We start from the raw sequence: 26,142 nt of genomic DNA on the forward strand, positions 1-26,142 counted from the left end.
CTCCCGCCCCAGCCTGGGCCTCTCGCTGGCGCCCCGCCTGGAGGGCGGACCCTGTTGCCTGCTCACCTCTTCCCTTCCCTCTTTTTTCCTCTCCCATTTTTTCCTCCTTTTCCGGCTTCGCCTTCCCAATCTCCTTGTCTCTGGGATGTCTTGCCTCTTGAATACGTACTTCCCAAATCAACAGCCACCCTAGCTACCGCTACCACTTACTGTGTGGTACGCTTCCTATGCGCCAGCATCACACTAAAGCGTTTTATACACCTCATCTTTGATCTGCGCAAGTGGGGGGGAGTCCATTTTACAGATGAGCTCATTGAACTTGAGGGAGAAAAAACTGATTTGCCTAAGTTATACAGTAAGGGATGGGATAGCATCCCTGTCAACAAATAGCCTAAGTGGAAAATTAGTAGCCCAAATCCAGAAGGTCAAATCAGTCCACAGAAGTATCCTGTTTGACCCTCAGGGTATTTTTACTTTTAAAAGTTAGTTTTTAAAAAATAGAGGTCTTTTACACATTTTAATCTCCCACATTTAAAAATTGGGATATTTTGGGGACGCCTGGGTGGCTCAGTAGTTGAGCATCTGTCTTTGGCTCAGGTCCAGATCCAGGAGTCCCACATCAGATTCCCCACAGGAGGCCTGCTTATCCCTCTGCCTTTGTCTCTGCCTCTCTCTGTGTATCTCACATGAATAAATAAATAAAATCTTTTTTAAAAATGGGATATTTTGTATAAAGATCTGTATTTCTCACTTCTCTTGAAAAAGGTACCCATTTCTCCCATTTTATGAATGGGGCAACTAAGATTCAGAAAGGAAAGAAAAGAGAAATAACATTCAGTAAGTGCTTGTGATCCTTATGTCTCTTTATAACAGCCCTGTTGGGATCAATAATATTGTCTCCCTCTGACAAATGAATCAAAGCTTAAAGAATTTAAGTAATTTGCTCAAAGTCACAAAGCTGGTAAGTCAAAGATTCCAACGCTCATGCTCTTTCTTTTGCACCAAATTATCTTTCAGAAACGAAAATTACATGAGGAAATTGGTAGCAGAGCCAGGACTCAAACTTGAGTCTCAGTCTTCAGAGGCCAGGGCATAATTCGGATGTTGGGATTACATCTGGCTCAAAATTTTTGCTTTTCCTCAGAGCAAGGAAAAGGGGCAAGTGCCTGGATACTTAAACTCAAGATCTCCAAAACCCACTTCGGTTGTGTGGGCCCTACTATGTGCCTGGCACCATTCTAGGTATTGGCGATGCAGTAGTGAACAAAACAGACAAAAATCTTGGCTGCTATGGAACTTTTAAGAGTGTAAAAAATGTAAACAAGTAAATCAACAAGATGATTGCAGATAAAGAAATTAATAGGGCAAAAAAAAAAGAAATTAATAGGGCAAGATGATACAATAGAGTGGCTGTAGTTGGCTTATTTCTCCTGTTTTATTTTTATTTTTATTTTTTAGGGGGGGTGGAAGGAGAGGCAGAGGGAAAAGGGAGAGAGAGACTCTCAAACAGACTCCCTGCTGAGGCTGGAGCCACACGCTAGGCTCCTTCTTGAGACCCTGAGATCATGACCCTGAGATCATGACCTGAGCTAAAGGCAAGAGTCAGGTGCTTAACCTACTGAGTCACCCAGGTACTCCCTGGGGGCTGCTTTTATGTGGGTAGGGAAGGCCTCTCTGAGGAAATAGTACTGGAAATGAATCTTGAATTATGAGAAAGGATTAGCCATTTGAAAATCTGGAGGAAATGTGTTCTAGACAGAACTGCAGAGGCCTAAGGTGAGAATAAGCTTGGCATATTTGAGGAACAGAAAGAAGGTTAGTGTGGCTAGAGCCAAGTGAATTAGCAAGGGGAAATGTAACATGAGAGATGGAGGAGAGGTAGGGAGGAGCCAGGTGGCTGGAACCCCACTTCATTTTTTTTTTTTTTTGGAACCCCACTTCAAAAGGCAAGACCTGCTTGCCCTGATTCAATCAGTGAGGAGACTCAGCTGAGAACAGTGAAAGTCACCATGGGAAGGGTCTCCCGCTATGGGAGGCTTGGAATAGATGCTTGCAGAAGGAGGAAAAGGACTTCTGTCCATTTGCTCTACGAACATGTACAAGTATATACCTGAAATCAGATCTAGTTTCTGTTCTTAAGAATCTCATAGTCAAGAGCACCTCGGTGGCTCAGTTAGTTGGTTAAGCGTCTGCCTTCAGTGCAAGTCACAACCCCAAGGGTCCTGGGATGGAGCCCAGCGTCAGGCTCCTTGATCAGTGGGGAGCCCACTTCTCCCTCTGCCTGCCCCTCCCCCGCTCTCTTTCTCTGTCAAATAAATAAATGAATAATCTTAAAAATCATAGTATGGTAAAAAAGATTGTGATAAAAAATATAAATATATATGAATAAATATAAATATATACATATGAAAGGAAAAGCTGAGTGAATAACGGAATAGCCCCCTTGGAAGGGAGTGGTTATTGGGTGCAGGCCTGGCTGAGGACATAAATGTGAAAGACCTTCAAAGATGAGTAGGAGTTGGCCTTATTGACAAGGAGGTAGCAGCTTGAGGGACTCTAAAATCTTGTGAAGAGCACATCATGTTCCAAGGACACTGTTCATCAAAGTATTTAGTGAGGCTTGTGTGCCAGGCTCCTGTTGGCACTGAGAGGTAGAAAGTTGAATTTGGAAAAGTCATTATTCTACACCTCATTGCTCTGCATTTTGCTATTTACCTTCAGACTCGCTAGAACTTTACTTCTGTTCTTGAATGCCCAAGGATTTAGGAGCATGCTCTTCTCTCTGCCTGGAAGACTCTGGCTCCTATACCATCCCCCACTCCTTTCTTAGCTTACTCCAAGTCAGTCCTTAGATCTAAACATAGCTGCCAGGCAGCCTGGGTGGCTCAGCGGTTCAGCGCCTGCTTTCCGCCCAGGGCGTGATTCTGGAGACCTGGAATCGAGTCCCACGTCGGGCTCCCTGCATAGAGCCTGCTTCTCTCTCTGCCTCTCTCTCTCTCTGTGTGTCTCTCATGAATAAATAAAAATAAAAATAATAAAATCTTAAGAAATATAAACAGAGCTGCCACTTGTTTAGGGAGGCCTTTCAAACAGGTAGGATTCTCTTCTGTATGTATGGTTCCTGCATAGTCTTTCCTACACTTGTAATAATTTGTTCAAAGTCTGTGTTCTCCATAAACACCGAAGGCAGAGACTTTGTTTTATTCATCCTTCTATCCCCCATACTCAGCACAGGGTAGGTAATTGTAGTTGAGTGATTATTTATCCTTAAGCAGTTCTTAGTTTCAAGTGCTCAGAAGAAGTAGATTCTAACTCAGGCTGGAAGTTCAGGGAAGGCTTCAGGAAGAAAGTCATCCTTGAAGTGTTCTGACTTGCAGATGTTAACAAGTGGGTGGGGGTAGAAGTGGGGATGAGCATTCCAGGGAAAGGAAGCAATATTTAAGAAGCGCAGGGCTGAAACCACACAAATGGAAGATCTTGAATACCAACCTGAATGCCGAGGAGTTAGGTTTTACAGAGGAGACATGTGGAGATATGGCAGGGTTTTTAATAGCGGAGTGACACAGATGTAATTTTACAAAGTTCACAGCAGGCGGGCTTGGAGGCCGACTGGTTGGGAGGGGGAACACGGAAACCAGCAGGGGCGATGTTCCAAACGCCCGCAAAGGCCTCCATTCAGGCCTACGGGGGGCAGGGGGTGTGCACCTAAGGACCGAAGCCGCCAAGAACCCCAGGCCTGAATGCAACATTCTAGGGTTTCGAGTGTGTCTAACAACCTTGGCAGAGGTGGGAAGACCGGGAAGAAGGGCGCCGCAGGCGGCTTTCACTGGTTTCCAGGGAAGCCCGACCGATGGTTCAGATCTCGCGAGAGCTTCTGAGGTGGGGGGCGGGGGGGCGTTCCCCGCCGAGACTAGCAGAGACGCCGCGCCGGCTTGGTTGCCAAGCAGTCTCGTACTCCTTTCTTAGGTGGGTGAACTGCCCTCGTCTTTTTTGTCCCTGGCCAATCAGGTCAGTTCCTCTTTCCCTTCCTCCCTACTGGCGGCCTCCTCGGAAAAAGCCAGGAATTGGGAATCTTGCTTCTAGTGACGCGTGGATCGCTGGGAAAATATGGTTGATTTTTCCAGGGGATAAAGAGGCATCCTCCCTTGGGACTATACAGTCAAGTGACCTGTTTCTCGACAAATAAAAAAGGGTCTCAGGGAGGCGGGGTTTCCCAGGAGGCAGAGCCTCAGCGTCGGGGACCTCTGCGCCTGCACTACACAGACGGCCATCTTCCCCCACCTGTCGCCACAGCAACAGCGCTCACCGACCTGCCCCTCCGCTCCCCCGCGTCCCCCAGCCCACCCCGTGGCGCCGCGCGTTTTTCCTTTTAGGGGTCGCGCTGTGCGTTGTGGCGTAGGTGGCGCCTGTGGGTACCCAGAACGCAGGTCTGGGCATCAGCTGACAGACCTGGTGACCGTTTCTTTCAACCAGATGTCACAGCTAGAAAGCGGCGGCCTATTCCAACTTTTTAATTTGACGGGCTCAAAGAGGGCAAGAGACCCTCACAAGTTTACACATGGCTTCACCTGTGGTGAGGCTTTGACGTCTTTTCCACCCCTCACCCTGCACACACACACACACACAAGCACAGAGTCCAAGTTTCAGACAAGAAAATTTATTGGTGAGGAGATACATGGAGATGTGGCTGTCCTGCCTTGGAGCTTCCCTGGCCTCTCCTCACTCCAGTCCTGCTCGTCTCCCAGCCAGTTTGTCTCTGCTGATGTCCACCAGGACCTGGGCTTGGCGTGGAGCGTAGGACCTTCTGCGGTCTCTGGTCCATTCTGCCAGTGTCCAGGTGTCAGGGCGGGTTGGGGTTCTCCAGGCAGATAAGATCTGGGCTGTCCAAGGGTGTCCCACTGGTTGACCATGTCCCGTGGCCTGAGCCTGGGTACTGCGATCCACAGAGCAAAGCTCTGCCCATCAGAAGGTTCAAGATGCCCCTGACTTTCTACCACCCGAAACTCCTTAAGTCTTACTGTTGCAGTTGATAAGGTCAAACGAACCCTGTTTGGTGCTGGCCAGGGTGCTGGTCTCCTAGGGGCAAGGTTGTGTGGGATCAATTCTTAACAGGTTAAGAGGCAGCAGATTTTAGAGTTTTTTAAGGGCCCTCAGGCTAAGGCCAGTTTATTCATTCAATAAGTATTAAGTGCCTACACTATTCAGAATATGAGGCAGTGTTCTAGAAGCTGGGGGTATAGACCACACTGTCAAGGTCCTGACTGAGCCCAGCCAGGACAGTTTCCTGAGCTTCAAGGTCATTGTCTCCAATCTCTATTTCTAACTATTCACTCCTTTCTCCCATTTCTTCCCCTCTTCTCCCTCCCACCACCTCCCCGGCCCTTTATTCTCTGCTTAAGCAGCAGATACCCTCCCTTTGGTCTCCTGGGCTTCCACCTTCCCTGGACCCTATTACTCCAGTCCTGTTGGTGGCTCCTCCTTAAGGGGCCTTGACTGACCATCCCCTGTCCCGAAGGGCCTCAGGACCAAGTGCCCACGCTGGTGCTTGATGCGGGCCGAACTGTCACCAAAACCTTTGCCACACTCTGCACACTTATATGGCTTCTCCCCAGTGTGTGTTCGCCTATGTTTGACCAGATCTGAACTCCGGGGAAATTCCTTCCCACAGAAGCTACACACATGGGGCTGGCTGGGTCCAGAGGGCTGGGCTCGGACTCGGGGTCGAGGGGCTGTGGATGCTGGGCCAGGGGGGTTATGTGGCCTCAGGAGAGTGGATGGTGGTGGCGGCCGAGCCCGTTCACCTCGGTGGGTGCGGAGGTGCTTGACTCGGGCCGAGCTGTCAGCAAAACCCTTGCCGCATTCAGGGCAGAGGTAGGGCTTCTCCCCTGTGTGCACACGATGGTGTTTCACCAGGTCCGAGCTTCGGCGGAAGCCCTTGCCACACTCAGGGCACTTGTGTGGCTTGTCACCTGCCAGGGGTGGGGGAGGCTCCCCAGCCTGTGGGCCCCCAGGCTCTGGTTCCAAGCCAGGCAGGCCAAAAGGCCCATCACCTGAGTGTGAAGGGCTTCGAGGTGTCAGAGGGGGGCTCGTGCCAAGAGGAGGTGGGGGTGGGCTTGAGCTGGGGGGTGGGCTGGGGATCAGGGGAGCCAAGGGATAGCCTGGGAAGCTGAAGTCCTGGGGCTCCATATGAGTGAGGCGGTGGCGGAGAAGGGTGGAGCTGAGGCTGAAGGTGCGGTCACATTCAGGGCAGGCGTGAGGCCTCTCCCCACTATGGGTGCGGAGGTGTTTGACCCGGGCAGAGCTGTCAGCAAAGCCCTTGCCACACTCAGGGCATAGATAGGGCTTCTCTCCTGTATGCACCCGCAGGTGCTTCACCAGGTCTGAGCCCCGGGCAAACTCCTTTCCACACACATCACAGCCAAAAGGTTTGGGCCCCAAGTGACTGCGCTGGTGGCTCAGAAGGCTGCAGCTGAGCACAAACCTTTTACCACAATCGGTGCAGATATATGGCTTGTCCTGGGCCTTGGGCCCCTGTGTGGCTGCTGTGGCTGCTCGAGAAGGCTGCTGTCTGGGCACCACGGGCCGGGGAGGCTGCTCCCCTCGGTGTGTCCGCTGGTGCTTTATGCGAGCAGAACTGTCACCAAAGCCCTTCCCACAGATGCCACACTTGTAGGGCTTCTCACCAGTGTGTGTTCGCTGGTGTTTCACCAGGTCAGAACTCTGCCGGAAGCTCTTGCCACATTCACCGCAAATAGTGGGGCGCTCACCAGCCGGGATCCTGGATCGAGGAATCTTTGGGGGGCCTTGGGCTGGTGGCCGGGCTCTGTAGGGTTTTTCACCACTATGAGTTCGCTGGTGTTTGATACGGGCAGAGCTATCCCCAAAGCCCTTGCCACACACCGCACACTTGTAGGGTTTCTCCCCAGTATGGGTCCGCTGGTGTTTCACCAGATCTGACATCTGCCGAAAGCTCTTGCCACACTCACCACACACGGCAGCCCGATCACTAGCCTGGCCCCAACGTGGCTCTCCCAGGAGCCGGGGACCTCCGTCCCGAGCCTGAGGTTTTCCTGGTACCTCTCTCTGGACCCACAAGTCATCCCAGGTCTGGATGCCTTCAGGTTTGAGAGAGGCATTTCCTACTTCATGACCTGGGGCCAAATCTTCCTCTTCCTTGAACCCCAAGTCATCCTCCTGTGGGGTATGTTCAAACTCATCCGGCTGAGAAATCTCCACATTCTCACTCCCTATACCTGGGGAAAGAAAAGGGAATAGTAGACCCTGCCCTTTGGCTCAGCCCCTATCTTTGATAGCAACTTCCCCAGGAACTCTTCCTTGACAATCTGTGGTTACAAGGATGTCTCTCTTCTCTAAACTTCTGAAACACTTATTGCTGCATCTCATTAACAATTGGTAATTTATAACACGCCCTTAATATGTGCCAGTCACTGATCTAAGCATCACTGAAGACTTGCAAACAATGCTATTAGATATTCCTCCTCCTTCTCCCATTTTATAGAAATGAACACTCAGACAATTTAAGTCACTTCTCAAGGTTATAAAGGTTAGAAAGGAGGGACACCGGGTGGCTCAGCGGTTGAGCGTCTGCCTTTTGCTCAGGGCGTGATCCCAGTCTGGGTATCAGGTCCCGCATAGAGCTCCCTGTGGGGAACCTGCTTCTCCTTCTGCCTATATTGCTGCCTCTCTCTCTCTCTCTGTCTCTCATGAATAAATAAACAAAATCTTTAAAAAAAAAAAAAGGTTAGAAAATAGCAAAGTCACATTTCTAACTCAGGTCTGTCCAATTCCCAAGCCTGTGTTAACGATGCATGAACAATATACTGTCTCTATTTGAAAAATCTAATATTTGTTATTTCTCTTATACCTTTTTTTAAAAAGATTTTATTTATTCATGAGAGACAGAGAGAGGCAGAGACACAGGCAGAGGGAGAAGCAGGTTCCCCACAGGGAGCCCGATGCGGGACCTGATACCCGGACTGAGATCACGCCCTGAGCAGAAGGCAGACGCTCAACTGCTGAGCCACCCGGGCGTCCATCTCATTTTTTTTTAAAAAGAATTTATTTATTCATGAGAAGGCACCGAGAGAGAGGCAGAGACACAGGAAAAGGGAGAAGCAGGCTCCATGCAGAGAGCCTGATGCAGGACTCAATCCTGGGACCCTAGGATCATGCCCTGAGTCAAAGGCAGATGCTCAACTGCTGAGCCACCCAGGCGTCCCAGGGTGCCCCTCTCTTATATCTTCTTATATTAGCTCATTCTGTAATTTATTACTTCATTCACCTTGTGTGTACCTGAGAGGACCCAGACACACACCTGTCCCTCAAAATGCATAGGGTTGGTAGAGAGATAAGATCAAGCACAAATAATTATAATTGTGGGCTCAGAATAACTGCTCTCAGGAGAGAGAAGAAATAAGGAGATAGGGCCAAGTTTTCACAGCACAGAAAAGAGTAAACCATGGAGAGGAATGGAAGATAAAGCTGGAAAGGATGTTGGGATTAGATTAAGCATGTAAGGCCCAGACCAAACACTAGGCTAAGGCTTTTGATTAGTAGGCAGAAGGGAGCTAGGGAAGGTGTCTGAGAAGGAACCAGGATTAAATGTGGACTTGGATCAAGGTGGCTGCTGAGTGCATCACTGAAGAGAAAAGGGATGTGGGGAGGCTGTTGCAATTGTCAGGATGAGATAAAACGAGCCCTGAAGTAGGGCACAGGCAGTGAAGCTGGTGATGACTGTCCAGGAGCCCGGAGAGTCCTTAAGATGAAGCCCCTCAACCGCCTGACGCACAGTAGGTGCTCAGAAACGCTAGCTCCCTAACCTTGGCTTTTCCTCCCCTCCCCCTCCCACTGGAAGCACAGTTCATGTCCGATTTTTCCAGGTCTCGGCTAAACAGAGCCCGGCACCGGAGTCCCCACCCGGCCTTTACCTGCTCCTGGCGGCGCACCGCCCCGGGCCTCACCTGTGCGGGCGCTTCGCAGCTGCTCCCTCTCCTCTGCGCCCTGGAGATTCGGGCCCCAGGGCTCCACCGCGCGCTCCATCGCCCGCACGCCGCCCTGAGCAAGGGGACAGACACAATCCCACGGTCACACAGCCATGTGCGGCCCGCGGCGTCCTGCCGCTGCCCTCTGCCGGTCAGCACGGGCACCGGACAGCGGCCGGGTCCGAGGTGCGGGGCGCGGTCCCCGGTGACCCCCGCCCGCGCCGCCGGCCGCCCCTGCACCTGCTGTTCCTTCCGGCCCGCAGCGCCCCCTTCTCCTCCTGGCCGCCTCTGACTATGCCACCCCGGCGCCCTCGCGAGCTCCTCGGCGGGGCTCCGCTGCCCGAGCCGCTGGCGGCCCCGGGACGCGGGCTCCGCGCCAAATGGGGAGGGGGCTCGGACCCGGGCGTCCCGGGGGCGGCCGCCGGGGGCGGGGACGGGAAGCGGAAGCGCGGGGCCGCACCGAGCCGCTCTAGGACCTGGGAGGAGCTGCATGCCTGTGGGGGCCGCCCGCGTCCTCCCGAGCTCGGTGGCCGGCGGGAGGCCGCAAGCCGCGGACAGGGCTACTCTAAGCCGAGGACAGTTGCCCGAACTCGGTGGTATTAACCATGTACCTGCTGGGCTGGAGCCGGGTGATGAGGGCCGAAGACTCTTCCTAATTGTCGCTGTGTCGGGCCACCCGCGCCGATCTCCGGGGCTGGCCGACCGCGCCAGCCACCCCGGTCCGGAGAGACAAAGAGAGATCCGAAGACTGACCCAGGGAAAGGGGTGGGGGAGAGACCAAGGCAAACAAAGGGCGGCGGAGGGCGGCGGAGACCCCAGACGGGGCGGGGGCGGGGCGCTGAGACAGGAAACAAAGCGCGGCCGGTCCGAGAGGCCTAGAGCCGGGGGTAGGGTGGGAAGGGGGGCTGGGCTAGGGGAGACCGAGGCCGGAGCAGCCGGTAGAGGGGTGGGGAGGGGGCTGGGCTAGGGGAGACCGAGGCCGGAGCAACCGGTAGAGGGGTGGGGAGGGGGCTGGGCTAGGGGAGACCGAGGCCAGAGCAGCCGGGAGAGGATTGAGGCCGGCGCCAGAGAAATGATGGGGAGAGGGGGCCAGTTGAAATCAGGCCAGGGGCCTGGAGCGGAGACCCTGAGCCAGAGACTCACCAAGTCGTAACCCAAGAGCCCCGAGTCAGAGAGGACACAAAGGCAGAGAGAGACCGAGAGACAGCGGCGGCCCAAAAAATATAGGAGCAAAAGCTTGGCCGCCGAAGACAAAGAGGTGTAGAAACAAGAGATAGATACAAAGTCACTGAAGCACAGTCGGAGGAGCTATAAGAAGAGGAAGGGAGGGACGCCTGGGTGTCTCAGTGGTTGAGCTTCTGCCTTTGGCTCAGGGCGTGATCCTGGAGTCCTGGGATTGAGTTCCACATCGAGCTCCCCGCAGGGAGCCTGCTTCTTCCTCTGCCTGCGTCGCTGCCTCTCTCTCTGTGTCTCTCATGAATAAATAAATAAAATCTTAAAAAAAAAAAAAAAAAAAAAGAGGAAGGGAATCTGGAGAGAAGCAGGCCCAGAGGCAGAGGAACAAAAGACAGTGAAACAGGCAGAGACAAAGAGAGACACAAAGAAAGAGCCCATGGGGAGACTAGGGGACAGGTCGACAACCCCACAAAGGCCAAACCTAAGAAGGAGAGCCTAGAACATTAAACCCTGGTTTCCAGTTTGGTGCCACCATGGCTGAGTCTGTGTTCCAGGGGACCTGGGGTGTGATCCCCGGTATCTGTACTCTGAGCCAGCTTGTCTTTGGTGAAGAGGGGAGTGCCTGAGAGATGATCTGATGATAGGGAGGGGTGACAGATTTGTATATTAATTCACATTTAATTAGCACCTTAATGCAAAGCCAAAAGTTTGGGATAAAGAGATGAAACACATGTAAGATTCGTCCTTGGATGCTACCAGTTTACAGGGGCAAGCATGCCAATCATGAAAAAGAAAAGAATTATAGGGGCATGAAAAAGTTACATGCACCAGTAAAAAGAGTGTGGGAAGGCAGTAAGAATTCTAAGCTGTGGGAATGGGTCAGCGTAGTTCTGGGTGTCTGGTAGGCATGGATGTTAGACACTGACATCAATCAGCACACATTTATGGATCATCAATATCTAGATGCTGTCTAGGCCCTGAAAATACAAAGAAACTCCTTAGTCCAGTAGAAAATGGAGATATGCAAGTGGTGAGACTTTTTTTTTTTTTAAAGATTTTATTTATTCATGAGAGACACAGAGGGGTAGAGAGGTAGAGACCTAGGCAGAGGGAGAAGCAGGCTCCATGCAGGGAACCAGATGTGGGACTCTATCCCGGTACTCCGGGATCATGCCCAGAGCCAAAGGCAGACGCTTAACCACTGAGCCACCCAGGCATCCTGATGAGACAGATTCTATACCAACCTGATGAACAAAATATGATAGTGCAGTGCAGAGAGAGAGAGAGACCTGTAGAGTTTAGTAGCTGTGGACTCTGCCTTTAAAGCCATTCCTGCAGGCTGATTCCTGACCTTGTCATTTACTATTGTTTGACCCTAGGGAAATTACTTCTTTTCCTAAACTGTAAAATGGGGAGGATAATAGCCAATTTGAATGGTTCAGGATTAATATCTGTTGTATGCGTAAAGTGCTTAGCCAAAGATAACAGCTTTTACTTTTTTGGGTGGAGCAACCAAGAAAGAAGATGGCATTTTTGAGCCAATCCTTTCAGAACAGCTAAGGTTTCAGCAAAATCCAGAGTGGGCTAAAGTGGGGGCTGAATAAAGAACTCAGGCAGAGGGAATGAAATGAACAGTTGCCTACACACTATTTGAAAACCTACTACGTGCTAGAAGCCTGAGATCCAAAGATGGTGAAGACCTATCCTCAAAGAGAAAAACAGAATAGTTGTGTTTTAATGTGTCATGAGTTTACATAATAGGAAGGCAAAGGAAGCTAAAGATAGAATGGTACGTTTAGTTGTATTCTGGGGGCCCACCATGTGCCAGGTCCTTGTTTTGTTTTGTTTTTTAATTTTTTTTTTATTTATGAAAGTCACAGAGAGAGAGAGAGAGGCAGAGACACAGGCAGAGGGAGAAGCAGGCTCCATGCACCGGGAGCCTGACGTGGGATTCGATCCTGAGTCTCCAGGATCGCGCCCTGGGCCAAAGGCAGGCGCCAAACCGCTGTGCCACCCAGGGATCCCGTGCCAGGTCCTTGTGATGGAAAACAGAGATAAGGGGGTACCAAATGGCAAAAAGCCAGCCACTCTTGGAGAACCTTCTGAAAGGTGGCCAGTCTGTATACCATACTCACTCACAGAACTAGCTAGAGAAAGCCTGGACTTCTTAGGTCTGGGTGGCGCAGCGGTTTGGTGCCTGCCTTTGGCCCAGGGCGCGATCCTGGAGACCTGGGATCAAATCCCACACGTCAGGCTCCCGGTGCATGGAGCCTGCTTCTCCCTCTGCCTGTGTCTCTGCCTCTCTCTCTCTCTCTCTCTCTCTCTGTGACTATCATAAATAAATAAAAATTAAAAAAAAAAAAAAAGATACAGAAGCCCTTCCAGGGATGCCTGGTGGGGCCATCAATAGCTATGCAGGTTTAATGGCAAGATGAAAAATAAATAATCCAGATGATTAAATGAGAAAATACCTATCTACCATATACTGCCCCATAGGAATCTCAAGGTAGGATCTTCCTTTCTCTGAGCAGGCCCCAAACCTTATTGTATGGATGATTAGACATAATTTGTTGGAGTAATAAGCATGTAAATGAATATTGTGTCACTAGTAATTCATGTCATCTCTGCAAGCTAAGAGCCTGTTTATGCAATTTGTTAATATTCACAAATGCCTTAAATATGTCCTTTGACTCAGTAATTCACCTTATAGAAAGGCCTAAGGAAATGGTTGGACAAGTACACAATGATGGCACCACAAACATGTCCATCCCAGCTCAGCATTGTTTATCACTGGGAAAAATGGGAATCAATCTAAATACTAAACTTTTATAAAAATGATGATATATATGGCCAATAGACATGAAAAGATGCTCGACATCACTGATCATCAGGGAAATGCAAATCAAAACTACAATGATATTTTACCTCACACCTGCCAGAATGGCTAAAATCAGCAACACAAGAAACAAGTGTTCACAAGAAGGTGGAGAAAAAGGAACCCTCATGCACTATTGGTGGGAATTCAAACTGGTGCAGCCACTGTGGAAAACAGTATCAAGTTTCCTCAAAAAGTTAAAATAGAACTATCTGCAATCCAGCAATCCCACTACTGGATATTTAACCAAAAAATATAAAAACATCAAAGGGATACATGTACCCCAATGTTCATAGTAGCATTATCCACAATGGCCAAATTACGGAAGCAGCCCAAGTGTCTACTGATAAATGAATGGATAAAGAAGATGTGGTGTGTATATATAATGGTTATTACTCAGCCATAAAAAAGAATGAAATCTTGCCTTTTGCAGCAACATGACGGAGCTAAAGTATAATGCTAAGGGAAATAAGTCAATCATAGAAAGACAAATATTGTTTCACTCACGTGGAATTTAAGAAAACAAGCAAAGGGGAAAAAGAGAAACAAGCCAAGAAACAGACTTTTAATTATAGAGAACAAATTGATGGTTATCAGAGGCAGAGAGGGACTAAACAGATGATGGGAGGCTAAGGAGTGAACTTGTGTTGAGCACTAGGTAATGTATGGAATTGTTGAATCATGTTGTATACCTGAAACTAATAACACTGTATGTTAGCTGGAATTAAAACAAAACTTTGAGAAAAAAAAAAGAAAAGCCACTCTATATCAAATTGTTAAATGTCATCCTCATAAAAATAAATGAATGTTAAAAATTATAAATATTTATTATAGAAAGATATATAGAACATATGCAGTGATAAAAATAGGATTCCAAACAAAGTTATAGTATGATCCTAGTTTTGTAAATATGTTTATTCATATTTAAAGGGATGAGAGAAAATCTAGAAGGATAAAAATCAAAATGGGGTTATATCATGGTAGTGATATTAGATGCATATATATTTTTTTAAGATTTTATTTATTCATAAATAAATTCATAAATAAAATGAATACTACTGTGTTACATACTGTGTTCTTACAATAAAATAAGCTGGAGAAAGGAAAATGTTATCAAAATCATAAGAAGGGGTGCCTGGGTGGCTCAGCCAGTTAAGCATCTGATTTTGGCTTGGGTGTTGATCTTGGGGTCCTAGGATTGAGTCCCGTATTGAGTCAGGTCATGATATTGGAGTCCTGGGATTGAGTCCAGTATTGAGCTCCTCATCAGCGGGGAGTCTGCTTGTTCCTCTCCCTCTGCCCCTCCCCCAGGAGCACAAGCTCCTGTGCTTGTGCTCTCTCTCTCAAATAAATAAAAATCTTTAAAAAGGCGGGGGGGGGGGGATCCCTGGGTGGCTCAGCGGCCCTTTGGCCGGGGGTGCAATCCTGGAGTCCTGGGATCGAGTCCCACATCAGGCTCCAGGAATGGAGCCTGCTTCTCCCTCTGCCTGTGTCTCTGCCTCTCTCTCTATGTCTATCATAAATAAATAAAAATAAAAATAAATCTAAAAAAAAAAAGGAGGGGTGCCTGGGTCGTTCAGTTGGTTAAGCATCTGCCTTCTGCTCAAGTCAGGATCATGAGGTCCTGGAATTGAGCCCCAGTATCAGGCTTCCTGCTCAGTGGGGAATCTGCTTCTCTCTTTCCCTCTGCCCCTCCCCCAGCTCATGCTCTCGTGTGTGCTCTCTCTCTCTCTAATTAATAATAAATGAAATCTTTTAAAAAATAAATTAAAAATTAAAAAAAGAATATCATGGGATGCCTGGGTGGCTCAGTGGTTGAGCATCTGCCTTTGGCTCCAGTCGTGATCCTGGGGTCTTGGGATGGAGTCCTGCATTGGGCTCCCCACGGGGAGCCTGCTTTTCCTTCTGCCTGTCTCTGCCTTTCTCTGTGTGGGTTTCTCATGAATAAATAAAACCCTTTTTTAAAAAGATTTTTTATTTATTTATTCATGAGAGACACACACAGAGAAAGGCAGAGACACAGGCAGACGGAAAAGCAGGATCCCTGCAGGGAGCCCGATGTGGGACTCCATCCCAGGACCCCAGGATCATGTCCTGAGCCAAAGGCAGATGCTCAACCACTGAGCTACTCAGGTGTCCCTAAATAAATAAAATATTTTTAAAAGAAAAGAAAATCATAAGAGAAAAATACCTTTATAGTACTGTATTCATTGAAGAAAAAATCTGCATACAAATGGACACCCCCCACCACCACCACCACCATCATCACAGTTGAAAGCTGTGTTGTTCTGGGGTCAAACGTACTCCTGGAGTGCAAGGAGGGAGGAGCTCAGAGTTTTAATTAAGACTTTAGGCCTGCTCAGCTTGATAAGAAATGCAGGAGGAAGGGTTTTGGAGTGAGGAGGGGTATAATTATCCCTTCCCTTAGCTTCTCGAAGTCCTCTGTTTATCTCCTTGTTGCACTACGTTTTTAGCACCAGTGCTCTGTGGCACACTTACCTGTGGCTGTCTCTGGCTCCCCAGAGGGCCGAAACCCTGACTGATCCTCTGTCTACATCCTCAGCAAGGGGCAATCACTAGATTTGAGATGGTGGCACTGTCACACCCCTCTGCCCAAGTAATGCTAGCAATAGCTAGCATTTTCTGTGGGAGCTCATCTCATACATTGGATACTGAACTAAGAGCTTTATGTCTATTAGGCCGTAAAATCCCCATTGTGACCCTAAGCGATAGAATTATTAATTTAATATTTAAGGGATGCCTGATAGCTCAGCAGTTGGGGGTCTGCCTTCAGCTCCGAGCATGATCTTGGAGTACTGGTATGGAGTCCCACATCGGGCTCCCTGCATGGGGCCTGCTTCTCCCTCTGCTTCTGTCTCTGCCTCTCTCTCTGTGTGCCTCTCATGAATAAATAAATAAAATCTTTTTAAAAAATTATTTATTTATTCATGAGAGACACAGAGAAAAAGGCAGACACAGGCAGAGGGAGAAGCAGGCTCCCAATGGGGAGCCTAATGCGGGACTGAATCCTAGGACCCCAGCCTGAATGAAAGGCAGACGCTCAAACACTGAGCCACCCAGGCGTCCTGAGCATGCAACTCTTGATCTTGGGGTCATGGGTTTGAGCCCCATGTTGGGTGTAGAGATTACTTTAAAAAAATAAAAAAAGAAAAAAGCTTTAAAAAAGCTTTTAAAAAATAGTGCTGGGGACGCCTGGGTGGCTCAATGGTTGAGTGTCTCCCTTTGGCTCAGGGTGTGATCCTGGAGTCACAGGATGGAGTCCCATATCAGGCTCCCTGCATGGGGCCTGCTTCTCCCTCTGCCTGTGTTTGCCTCTTTCTCTGTGTCTCTCATGAATAAATAAATACCTTTTTTTAAAAAAAAGATTTTATTTATTTATTCATGAGAGACACACAGAGAGAGGCCGAGACACAGGCAGAGGGAGAAGCAGGCTCCCAATGGGGAGCCTGATGCAGGACTGAATCCTAGGACCCCAGCCTGAACGAAAGGCAGATGCTCAACCACTGAGCCACCCAGGTGTCCTGAGCATGCAGCTCTTGATCTTGGGGTCATGGGTTTGAGCCCCATGTTGGATGTAGAGATTACTTTAAAAAAAAATTTTTTTTAAAAAAGCTTTTAAAAAATAGTGCTGGGGGGCAACCCCAGTGGCACAGCGGTTTAGTGCCACCTGTGGCCCACGGTGTGATCCTGGAGACCTGGGATAGAGTCCCACATCCGGCTCCCTGCATGGAGCCTGCTTCTCCCTCTGCCTGTGTCTCTGCCTCTGTGTGTGTGTGTGTCTCTATGAATAAATAAATTTTGGGATCCCTGGGTGGCGCAGCGGTTTAGCGCCTGCCTTTGGCCCAGGGCGCGATCCTGGAGACCCGGGATCGAATCCCACGTCGGGCTCCCGGTGCATGGAGCCTGCTTCTCCCTCTGCCTATGTCTCTGCCTCTCTCTCTCTGTGACTATCAAAAATAAATAAAAATTAAAAAAAAAAATAAATAAATAAATTTTAAAAATCTTAAAAAAAAATAGTGCTGGGGACGCCTGGGTGGCTCAACGGTTGAGTGTCTCCCTTCGGCTCAGGGTGTGATCCTGGAGTCCCAGGATGGAATCCCATATCGGGCTCCCTAGGGGACCCTGCTTCTCCCTCTGCCTATGTCTCTGCCTCTCTCTCTGTCTCTCATGCATAAATAAATAAAATTTTTAAAAATAGTGCTGAATGAAAAAGTTAACAAATATGTATTCATATATATAATCATTTGTGTAAACATGCACTGTATACTACACATTTTTCATTTTTTTAAGGTTTTTCTTTTATTTATTTATTCATGATAGACAGAGAGAGAGAGAGAAGCAGAGACACAGGCAAAGGGAGAAGCAGGCTCCATGCTGGGAGCCCGATGCAGGACTCGATCCCGCGACTCCAGGATCGCGCCCTGGGCCAAAGGCAGGTGCTAAACCACTGAGCCACCCAGGGATCCCCACTACACATTTTTCAAAATGCATACACACCAAAAAATCACACACAGAAGCACATTAGGGTCCTGGGATGGAGCCAGGCTTTGGGCTCCTGCTCAGTTGGAAGACTGCTTCGCCCTTTCCCTCTGCTGCTCACTTGCTTGTGCTGTCTCTGTCTCTCAAATACATAAAATCTTAAAAAAAAAAAAAAAAAAAAAAAAAGAATCCCTTGCATGAAGGGGTACCTGGGTGGCTCAGTCAGTTAAGTGTCTGCCTCCAGCTCAGGTCATGATCTCAGGGTTCTGGGACGGAGCCCCCCCCCCCAACTGGGCTCTCTGCTCAGTGAGGAGCATACTTTTCCCTTTCCCTCTGCTTGCCACTCTATGTACTTGTGCTTTTTCTCTATCAAATAAATAAATAAATTCTTTAAAAAAAGAAAAAGAAAAATAACCAATTGCATGGGGAAAAAAATGAATCAGGGGCACCTGGGTGGCTCAGTGGTTGATCATCTACCTTCAGCTTAGGGCGTGATCCTGGGATTCTGAGATTGAGTCCTGCATTGGGCTCCCCATCCAGGAGCCTGCTTCTCCCTCTGCCTATGTCTCTGCCCCTCTGTCTGTGTCTCTCATGAATAAATGAATAGAATCTTTAAAAAATAATCAATTGCATGAGCTGGTAAGGAAAATTGATGGCTCCTTCCACCCCTAATCCTGTTAAGACTTTTGGTCCACTTAGACTCTGGGAACTTTTTTTTCACCATCTCAGTCAAAGCCTCATCTCACTTGCTAAAGACACCAATCTGCTTCCTTCCTCTCTGCCTATACCCCACCTATACCCCACTGTGATGGGGTCACAGTGGGGGCTTGGAATAGGGTGTGCAGAGAACTGAGGTGTTGAAGCTTCCCAAGAGGGCATAGCCAAAGGGATCCAGAAAGTGAGAACTCCCAGGTTTTCTTGGTCTTGGCTTTCCCCACCAGTTTGAGCATCTCAGCTTCCTACATTGCCCGCCCCCTTATTTGCCACACTCAACTTCCTGCCCCACCAGAGGAAGTGGGGAGAGACAGCAGGTGCAGCGACAGCTAGCAGGGCCATGGTAAGTCCTTCTGCCCAGGAATACAGGCATCTTTGCCCTCAGCCCCCAAACCCCGGAGTAGACAGGCCCAAGTCAACCCATGGTAGGCTGACTTCTCCTCACTCCCAAGGAGAAGTCAGCTTACACTGGGGGCCCTGCCTGCCACTCCCAGCAGCCTCATACTGTCTGCCCCCTAGCAACAGGACAAGGAGTATGTGGGTTTCGCCGCCCTCCCCAATCAGCTGCACCGCAAGTCCGTCAAGAAGGGCTTCGACTTCACACTCATGGTGGCAGGTCTGATGGGTTTGGGACAGGGGACTGGGTCCTCAAGAGACCCTGGCTGTCTCCTCACCTGACCAGGTGGGTCTGTCCTGTCCACAGGGGAGTCAGGCTTGGGAAAATCCACCCTCATCAACAGCCTGTTTCTCACCAATCTCTATGAGGACCGGCAACTGCCAGAGGCCAGCGGTAAGACCCTCCTGTCCTCTCCAGGTCCTCTGTCTCCCCTATCCCCAGGTGGCACTCATCTGGGTCTCCCCTGACTTTTTGGGGGCACTCGGGTAGCTCAGTGCTTTTCTGAGACTCCCCTGAAAAAATGGGTGGGGGCAACTGGGATTCTGAGAAAGGAAACCTGGCTCAGACCCCTGCGAAGCTCCCTGACCACTTCTCATGCCCACAGCTCGCTTGACACGAACACTGACCATCGAGCGCCGGGGTGTGGAGATCGAGGAGGGGGGTATTAAGGTGAAGCTGACAGTGGTGGATACACCTGGCTTTGGGGACTCCGTGGATTGTTCAGACTGGTGAGAACAACGGAAGGAGCGCGGGCTAAGCTTCCCCATGTGGCTACTCTGTGAAGGCTGAGGGGTCAGTTACAGGACTGGTCTGCTCTGCCCCTGCCCTCCCCAAAAGGTGGGTCTGCATCTGGTGGCCATGTGGCTTCCCAACAGCTGACCTACACCTCATCAATCTCCTTTGATGTCTTTGGTTAGAGCCCAAGAAACTAGTTCCCACCTCCAGGGTCCTGGCTAGCTTCCACCCCTTCCCTGCCCTGTGGCCCCTCCCCTCTGACTGTTCTCTCTTGCCCCACACCCCAGCTGGCTGCCTGTGGTACGCTTCATTGAGGAGCAATTTGAGCAGTATCTTAGGGATGAGAGTGGCCTGAACCGGAAGAACATTCAGGATTCCCGTGTCCACTGCTGCCTCTACTTCATCTCACCCTTTGGCCGAGGGTCTGGGGGACACCCTCGAGGGTTGGGGTATTGGGAAGGGACAGGGAGGGTTTCCGTGGCCTAAGGCTGAGCCTTGACCAATCACTCCATGCAGGCTCCGGCCCCTAGATGTGGCCTTCCTCCGGGCAGTGCATGAAAAGGTCAACATCATCCCAGTCATTGGCAAAGCAGATGCCCTGATGCCTAAGGAGACCCAGGCTCTCAAGCAGAAGGTATGTGTGGTAACCTCCGATCTTTGGCCCTACATGAAGCCAAAAGTTGTTATCAAACCTGAAATCAGCTTTGACTTCTTTGATCTTGGGAAAGGAAGCAAAATGAGTCAAACCACACTGCAGGAGAGAGTTTCTGAGGAAGGTGGGTAGTAAGCTGGCTGAAGAAGCTGGAGGCTCGGAATAGAATCCCTGGACTGGTTGCTTGGCTAAGGCCTGTCTGTCTGAGGGTGGCAGCAAGGAATGATGACCCCCATCTTAACTTCAGAGCCCTCTCTCACTGTTTCTGCTTAGGCCTCTCTCTCTTGTGCTTTTGGTATTTGCCTCATCTTATAATCTTCCCAGGCCCCAGTCATCCCTGTTAGGGTGTCTTTGTCTCTTTTTCACCATATATATCTCTCTCATTATCTGAGGTGTTTTTTTTTTTTTTAAGATTTTAAAAAAGTATTTTTTTAATTAAAAAAAATTTTTTAAGCCCAACAAGGGGCTTGACCTCATGACCCTGAGATCAAAACCTGAGCTGAAATCAAGTCAGATGCTTCACCCACCGAGCCACCCAGGGGCCCCAAGATCTTAAGTAATCTCTACACCCAACGTGGGGCTTGAACTCACAACCCTGAAGTCAAAAGTCACATGCTCTACTGAGTGAGCCAGCCCAGGCACCCTTCTGAGATTTTGGTTTGGGGCCTCCTGTATGTCACCATCTGCCTTTCATGTCACCTGCCTCTGACCACCTGGTACCTTATCTCACTGTCTCCAGCCATGCAGTGTCTGCTGCTCACAGCCTCTGTTTCTCACTGTCTGAGCATCTGTCTGCTCCTAGATCAGGGACCAGTTGAAAGAGGAAGAGATCAACATCTACCAGTTCCCCGATTGTGACTCTGATGAGGATGAGGACTTCAAGAGGCAGGATGCAGAGATGAAGGTAAAGATGTAAAGGAGGATGGGGCAAAGAAGCCGGGGCTGTGGCTGCAGAGGTGGAGGTTGACAATGAGGTTTCTGCCCAAGAGGGGCCACCAGTGATCCCTGACTCCTGCCTTTCAGGAAAGCATCCCTTTTGCAGTCATTGGTTCCTGCGAGGTAGTGAGGGATGGTGGGACCCGGCCTGTGAGGGGACGCCGCTACTCCTGGGGTACCGTGGAGGGTGAGTAAGGTGGGCACGCTTTCTGAGGCCAGCGGGGAGCCCAAGACGCCTCTGAGTCAATGGCACCCAACATGTAAAGTTGGGGTGATCTCTGGTCCCGGGGATCCTAAGAGCCAAAAGAGGGATCCTTGGACTTCAGACCCTCACCTAGACGGGGGCAGGAATCTGGGCAGACTCGACCAGGCCCAGTAGGGCTAGACCCGAAGGTCCCTGACACTCGCCGGTCCGCCCCTCAGTCGAGAACCCACATCACTGCGACTTCCTGAACCTGCGACGGATGCTGGTGCAGACACACCTGCAGGACCTGAAGGAAGTGACCCACGATCTTCTCTACGAGGGCTACCGGGCGAGCTGCCTACAGAGCCTAGCCCGGCCTGGGGCTCGCGATCGCACCAGCCGTAGGTGAGAGCCTGACCTGAGTCCTAGGGACTCCCAAGGCCTAGCCCTCACTGTCCCGGACCCGGCCTTCATCATCCAGACCACTCTCCCAGAATCTTTCCCTATCCACTTTGTTTATGGCATTGAAAGGACATGGCCCCGCCTCCTAGACCGACCCCAACCTCGCCCCACGCCCCGCGCGGCTCCTGCAACCATTAACCGAGGGTCCCGCCCTTGATTCCTTGTCCCTTTCCCCCGCCTCCTAGTAAGCTCTCCCGCCAGAGCGCCACAGAGATCCCGCTGCCCATGCTGCCTCTGGCCGAGACAGAGAAATTGATCCGTGAGAAAGATGAAGAGGTGAGCAAGTACCTCGCTCTGCCCCAACCCCCCAGAACCCCAAGTCTTCTTCGAAGTCCCTCCATGGCCTCCCCGTCCCACCGCCTACAATCTTGCCCCGCACAGCTGCGCCGCATGCAAGAGATGCTGGAGAAGATGCAGGCCCAGATGCAGCAAAGCCAGACTCAGGGAGAGCAATCGGACACTCTCTGAGGACCCCGCCCGGCCCTGCTTTACCTCGGCTCCGCCTTCAGTCGGTTCCCGTCCAATCCTGGAGCCTGCGAGACCCAACTCGGCTCCGGGCTCTCGGGCTAAGAGGTTCTCCCAATGCCGGGTTTGTAGTCCCGCCTTTGGCCACACCCCATGGCCACGCCCCAGCTTTCAGCCCCGCCCCTAGCCCCCCCCCCCCCGCCCCCTTCACTCAAGCTGTGACTTCAGTAAAATGAGTTTCAGGGCGCCGGAGTGGCCCAGTACGTTAAGCGTGAGGCTCTTGAGTTTGGCTCAGGTCATGATCTCAGGGTATAGAATCCAGTAGGCGGGGGGGGGGGGGGGGGGGGGGGGAGGCGGGTCCTGCTCAGCGGGGGTCTGCTGGAGATTTTTCTCTCTCCCTCTCCTCCCTCTGCCCCTCCCCTTGCTCGCGCCTGCGCTCTCTCTTTCAAATAAATAAATGGGTAAATATTTAAAAAACAAGTAGTTTCCCTGAAACCACCAGAGTCTTACTTTCCCAGCGGGAGTAAGTGGCGGGTGTAGCGGATGTAGCGGATGGAACCGCCCCACCCGGACCCCAGGCCTCCGGGCCACTATTTACTCATCGGCTGGGCGCTGGCTTGGGGCCAGGCAGTGTTTCAGGCCAGCTTCCCACCCGAGTCCCTCTCCCACAAACGCACTGAAAGCGCCGCCGCTAATAAACAAAGACCAGTTTAGTTTTATTAGGAGTCGGGGTGGGGGTCGGACTGGCAGGAAGGCGTTGGCCCGCAGAAGCCTAAGAGGGTCCCCTACTCCTGGTCCTTGGCGTCGCCATGCGTGATGACGTAGCAAATGTTCTTGTAGTCCACGTTGCCTCCCACGTCGGGGGGGAAGGCTGCCCACATGTTCTTGATCTGCGGAAAGATTCAGGGGCGGCGTCTCCTACCGACTCCGTATGCTCCCCTCCCCCCTCCCTCTGCTTCTCCCGGCCCCTCCCCTGCTCACCTCCTCCGGGGAGAAGCGGTCACATTGCGTTGTAAGCAGCTCTTCCAGGCTGCGGAGAGGTGACATATGGGGAGTTGAGATTGGGCTTCGTGGTTCCTTTCCAGTCCCTCCCACCTCATCCTGGTTGCCATTCCTGGTATCAACTTGAAAACCGAAGTCATTCCAGATCCCTCACTGGTCTCCCAGTCTGGCCTTCTCGGTTTGGCTCTTCCCCTCTCATATGACTGTGATAGTGTAATCCTATTGCCCATTTCCACAGTCCTAATTTTTCCCTTATCCTCTCTTTTATACCTAAGCTTTGGTAAGAATTTAAGGAGGCTTTCTGTGTTTGAGCTGGAAAGGGTCACTTACAACTGCTTCTTGATGGTACCCTTCCCCTCAGGGTCCAGGACCTTGAAGGCTCCAGTGATCACATCCTCAGGGTCCGCTCCTGGAAGGTCAGAAGGCACGTGAAGCAGAAGGGTTTCTGAAGGTTCTGTCCCTGAAAGTTGTGGGTAGGGGCATCTGGGGGCTTAGACCCAGGACATTTCATTCACCTTTAAGCTTCTCCCCAAACATGGTCAGGAAGACAGTGAAGTTGATGGGACCACTGGCTTCCTTCATCATGGCATCTAGCTCCTCATTCTTCACATTGAGGCGCCCTGGAGTAGGGTGGGGGAAGCTGGAGTGAGATCTTTCCGACAAGGGTTGGTTGATCCTTCCCATAAATTCAGATCATCCCACCCATTTTTTCTTCTGGGTGGACTGAGGTCCTGGGGTGGAACTGGCAGGGCTGAAACCCAAGGCTCCTGAATTCCCAGTACTCTCCAGCCTTGAGTCTTTATGGGTAGGAGAAGGGGCTCACCCATGGCTGCGAAGGTGTCCCGCAGATCTTCCTTGTCGATAATGCCATCACGGTTCTGGTCAATTACCGTGAAGGCCTGTGGAAGGCAGGGGTAGGGAGGGATTAGTTCCCCTGTGGCCAGGCTTCAGCATCCCTAGCCCAGGCAGATCAGATTCTGGCCCCTTGCCAGCTGCTCTCCTACATGCCAAGCAGGGTGGGAAGCAAGGAATTCTAAACCCTTCCCCTCCCCCTAAACAGGTGCACATTCCAGGGAGAGGTGGCAAGGGGTGCCTTTGGTCAGTTTCCAGTCTCCCTTCTCCCCTTACTCACCTCCTTGAACTCCTGGATCTGAGTCTGGTCGAACATGGAGAAGACGTTGGAGCTTCCGCCCTCTGCCACTGCCCTTCTCTTGGCCTTCTTGGGTGCCTGGGGGGGTGAGGGATGGGCAAAGTGGTCCACGGGTGAATCCCTACATCTCTCTGGAGGCAATGGATTAGATTCAGGGTTCTTTGAGTCATTTTTTTAAAAGCAGCTCTTTTGGTTCGAGGTTTTCCTCTCCTTATGACCTCTTTGCTGAGGGGACTTGTTTTGGTTGCATCCCCAAATTCCTACCCTCCATCCTACCCAGCATGTGGGACTCCTCAACAAATCTCCTTTTCAGTGACCAGAGCTTGTCTCCTCTGAGTCCCAAACCTGCTGTGTGACCCTGATTTGCTCATTCACCCTGTCTGAACCTCTCATGTATAGAATGAGAATTGGAATCCTTGCCTGACTCTGCCCAGAGGGTTTTAGAAAGGAGTACAGGAAAGTATGCAGCATGCTTTGAGAGAGGTGGGTCTCCTGTGAATGGAGAGTCTTGGCAGATTATCCTTGGTTGGATCACTTAGGCCATCTTTCTGTACGCTCCCCATTAGCAATGCCAAGAAAGGGAGGATTCATCTGTTTCCTCTTACTGGACTGGGAATCAGCTACTTATAAAAAGTGGGGCTGCCTTGAGGTCTGAGGGATCTGGGTAGGGGCTGGGGGATTCTCACTCACCATGGCTTCAGTCTCCTGGGGGCAAGGCAGTGGCTCTGGCTGGGAAGGAGCAGAGTCAGCCTGTGACAGTCCCTCTGGGGTTATATAGTTCTGCCCCAGGGAGCCCTCAACATACCAGGGTAACCTTAGCCCTGTGGGTGCCCACCCCAGATACCAAAATAGCCCGGCTCAGGGCCTCTCCTTTCTTGGAGGGCTGGCAGCAGCTGGAGCTCAGGGAGGGAGGAGTGACTAGGTCTTGGGATGTGTGTCTCACTAGGACCCAGGCAGGAAAGGATGCTCACTTTCCCAAAAGGGGGCTCGAATATGCCAGAGTTCAGAGAGGACCCAAACTAATGCATAGTACTGGGAGAAAGATAAACCTGAGTGGGGTGGCTCCAGATTTATTTATTATTTATTTCTTTAAAAAACATTCCTCATTTTGAAATTAACATTTTTATGTTTCTATTTATTTGTATTTCTTTTAAGATTTTATTTTATTTATTCATAGAGACAGAGAGAGAGAGTGAGGCAGAGACACAGGCAGAGGGAGAAGCAGGCACCACACAGAGAGCCTGACGTGGGACTCGATCCCGGGTCTCCAGGATCACGCCCTGGGCTGCAGGCGGCACTAAACCGCTGCGCCACCAGGGCTGCTCTTATTTGTATTTGTATTTTTATTTATTTATTTATTTTTTTAATAAAGAAATAAATCTTTTTTTTTTTTTAATTTATGTAGTCATACAGAGAGAGAGAGAGAGAGAGGCAGAGACATAGGCAGAGGGAGAAGCAGGCTCCATGCACCAGGAGACCGACGTGGGATTCGATCCGGGGTCTCCAGGATCGCGCCCTGGGCCAAAGGCAGGCGCCAAACCGCTGCGCCACCCAGGGATCCCTGTATTTTTAAAAAGATTTTTTATTTTTAAATAATTTCTGCACCAAACATGGGCCTTGTTTTCCCCATCCCACAGAACTTGTGGATATGAACACTATGTGGAAACAGTTTAGTGAAATATAATCATTACAATTCATATTTGTGCCCTGCCTTGGTGGACTTACAGTCTACCTGTGGAGGAGACTGGATAAACTAAGAAAATGCCATAACAGCTGATCTGAAAGAAAAAAAAAAAAAAAGAACAGCTGATCTGGAGCACAGAAGTAGAGGGCATAGCAGCCCTGTCTGAGGATATGGAAATGATTTTATGAAGACCAGGAGAAGTTAGGTG

The 26,142-nt window shown here is 50.4% G+C and overlaps 3 protein-coding genes across 6 annotated transcripts; 1 reads left to right on the plus strand and 2 right to left on the minus strand.

The window, feature by feature from the left end:
• Positions 1–4,641: 4,641 nt before the first annotated feature.
• Positions 4,642–22,399, minus strand: ZNF48 (zinc finger protein 48). Of its 3 annotated transcripts, none has more exons than XM_041749990.1 (3): positions 22,126–22,399; positions 8,982–9,075; positions 4,642–7,253 (listed from the first exon to the last, which is right to left on the minus strand). In XM_041749990.1, exons 2-3 carry the CDS (start codon positions 9,058–9,060, stop codon positions 5,452–5,454), a joined length of 1,881 nt encoding a protein of 626 aa, XP_041605924.1. In that variant the 5' UTR covers positions 9,061–9,075; positions 22,126–22,399; the 3' UTR covers positions 4,642–5,451. The 3 variants fall into 3 exon arrangements, with proteins under 3 accessions (XP_041605924.1, XP_041605923.1, XP_041605922.1); XM_041749989.1 differs by lacking the exon at positions 22,126–22,399 and adding an exon at positions 9,614–10,435; XM_041749988.1 differs by lacking the exon at positions 22,126–22,399 and adding an exon at positions 9,243–9,539.
• SEPTIN1 (septin 1) lies at positions 18,087–22,154 on the plus strand. 2 transcript variants are annotated; one of them, XM_041749992.1, is made up of 11 exons: positions 18,088–18,610; positions 18,787–18,883; positions 18,971–19,057; positions 19,269–19,392; positions 19,687–19,821; positions 19,916–20,033; positions 20,854–20,955; positions 21,075–21,174; positions 21,411–21,576; positions 21,819–21,909; positions 22,015–22,154. In XM_041749992.1, exons 1-11 carry the CDS (start codon positions 18,608–18,610, stop codon positions 22,099–22,101), a joined length of 1,110 nt encoding a protein of 369 aa, XP_041605926.1. In that variant the 5' UTR covers positions 18,088–18,607; the 3' UTR covers positions 22,102–22,154. The 2 variants fall into 2 exon arrangements, with proteins under 2 accessions (XP_041605925.1, XP_041605926.1); XM_041749991.1 differs by having other exon boundaries at positions 18,087–18,610; positions 21,819–22,132.
• A 391-nt stretch (positions 22,400–22,790) lies between the features above and the next one.
• On the minus strand, positions 22,791–25,084 carry MYLPF (myosin light chain, phosphorylatable, fast skeletal muscle). Its single transcript, XM_041749458.1, has 7 exons — positions 24,941–25,084; positions 24,233–24,328; positions 23,924–23,999; positions 23,616–23,720; positions 23,431–23,509; positions 23,080–23,128; positions 22,791–22,988 (listed from the first exon to the last, which is right to left on the minus strand). Exons 1-7 carry the CDS (start codon positions 24,941–24,943, stop codon positions 22,884–22,886), a joined length of 513 nt encoding a protein of 170 aa, XP_041605392.1. The 5' UTR covers positions 24,944–25,084; the 3' UTR covers positions 22,791–22,883.
• Between the last annotated feature and the right edge of the window lie 1,058 nt (positions 25,085–26,142).

This window comes from Vulpes lagopus, chromosome 3 (genome assembly GCF_018345385.1).
Source record: "Vulpes lagopus strain Blue_001 chromosome 3, ASM1834538v1, whole genome shotgun sequence".
Classification (NCBI taxonomy): domain Eukaryota; kingdom Metazoa; phylum Chordata; class Mammalia; order Carnivora; family Canidae; genus Vulpes; species Vulpes lagopus.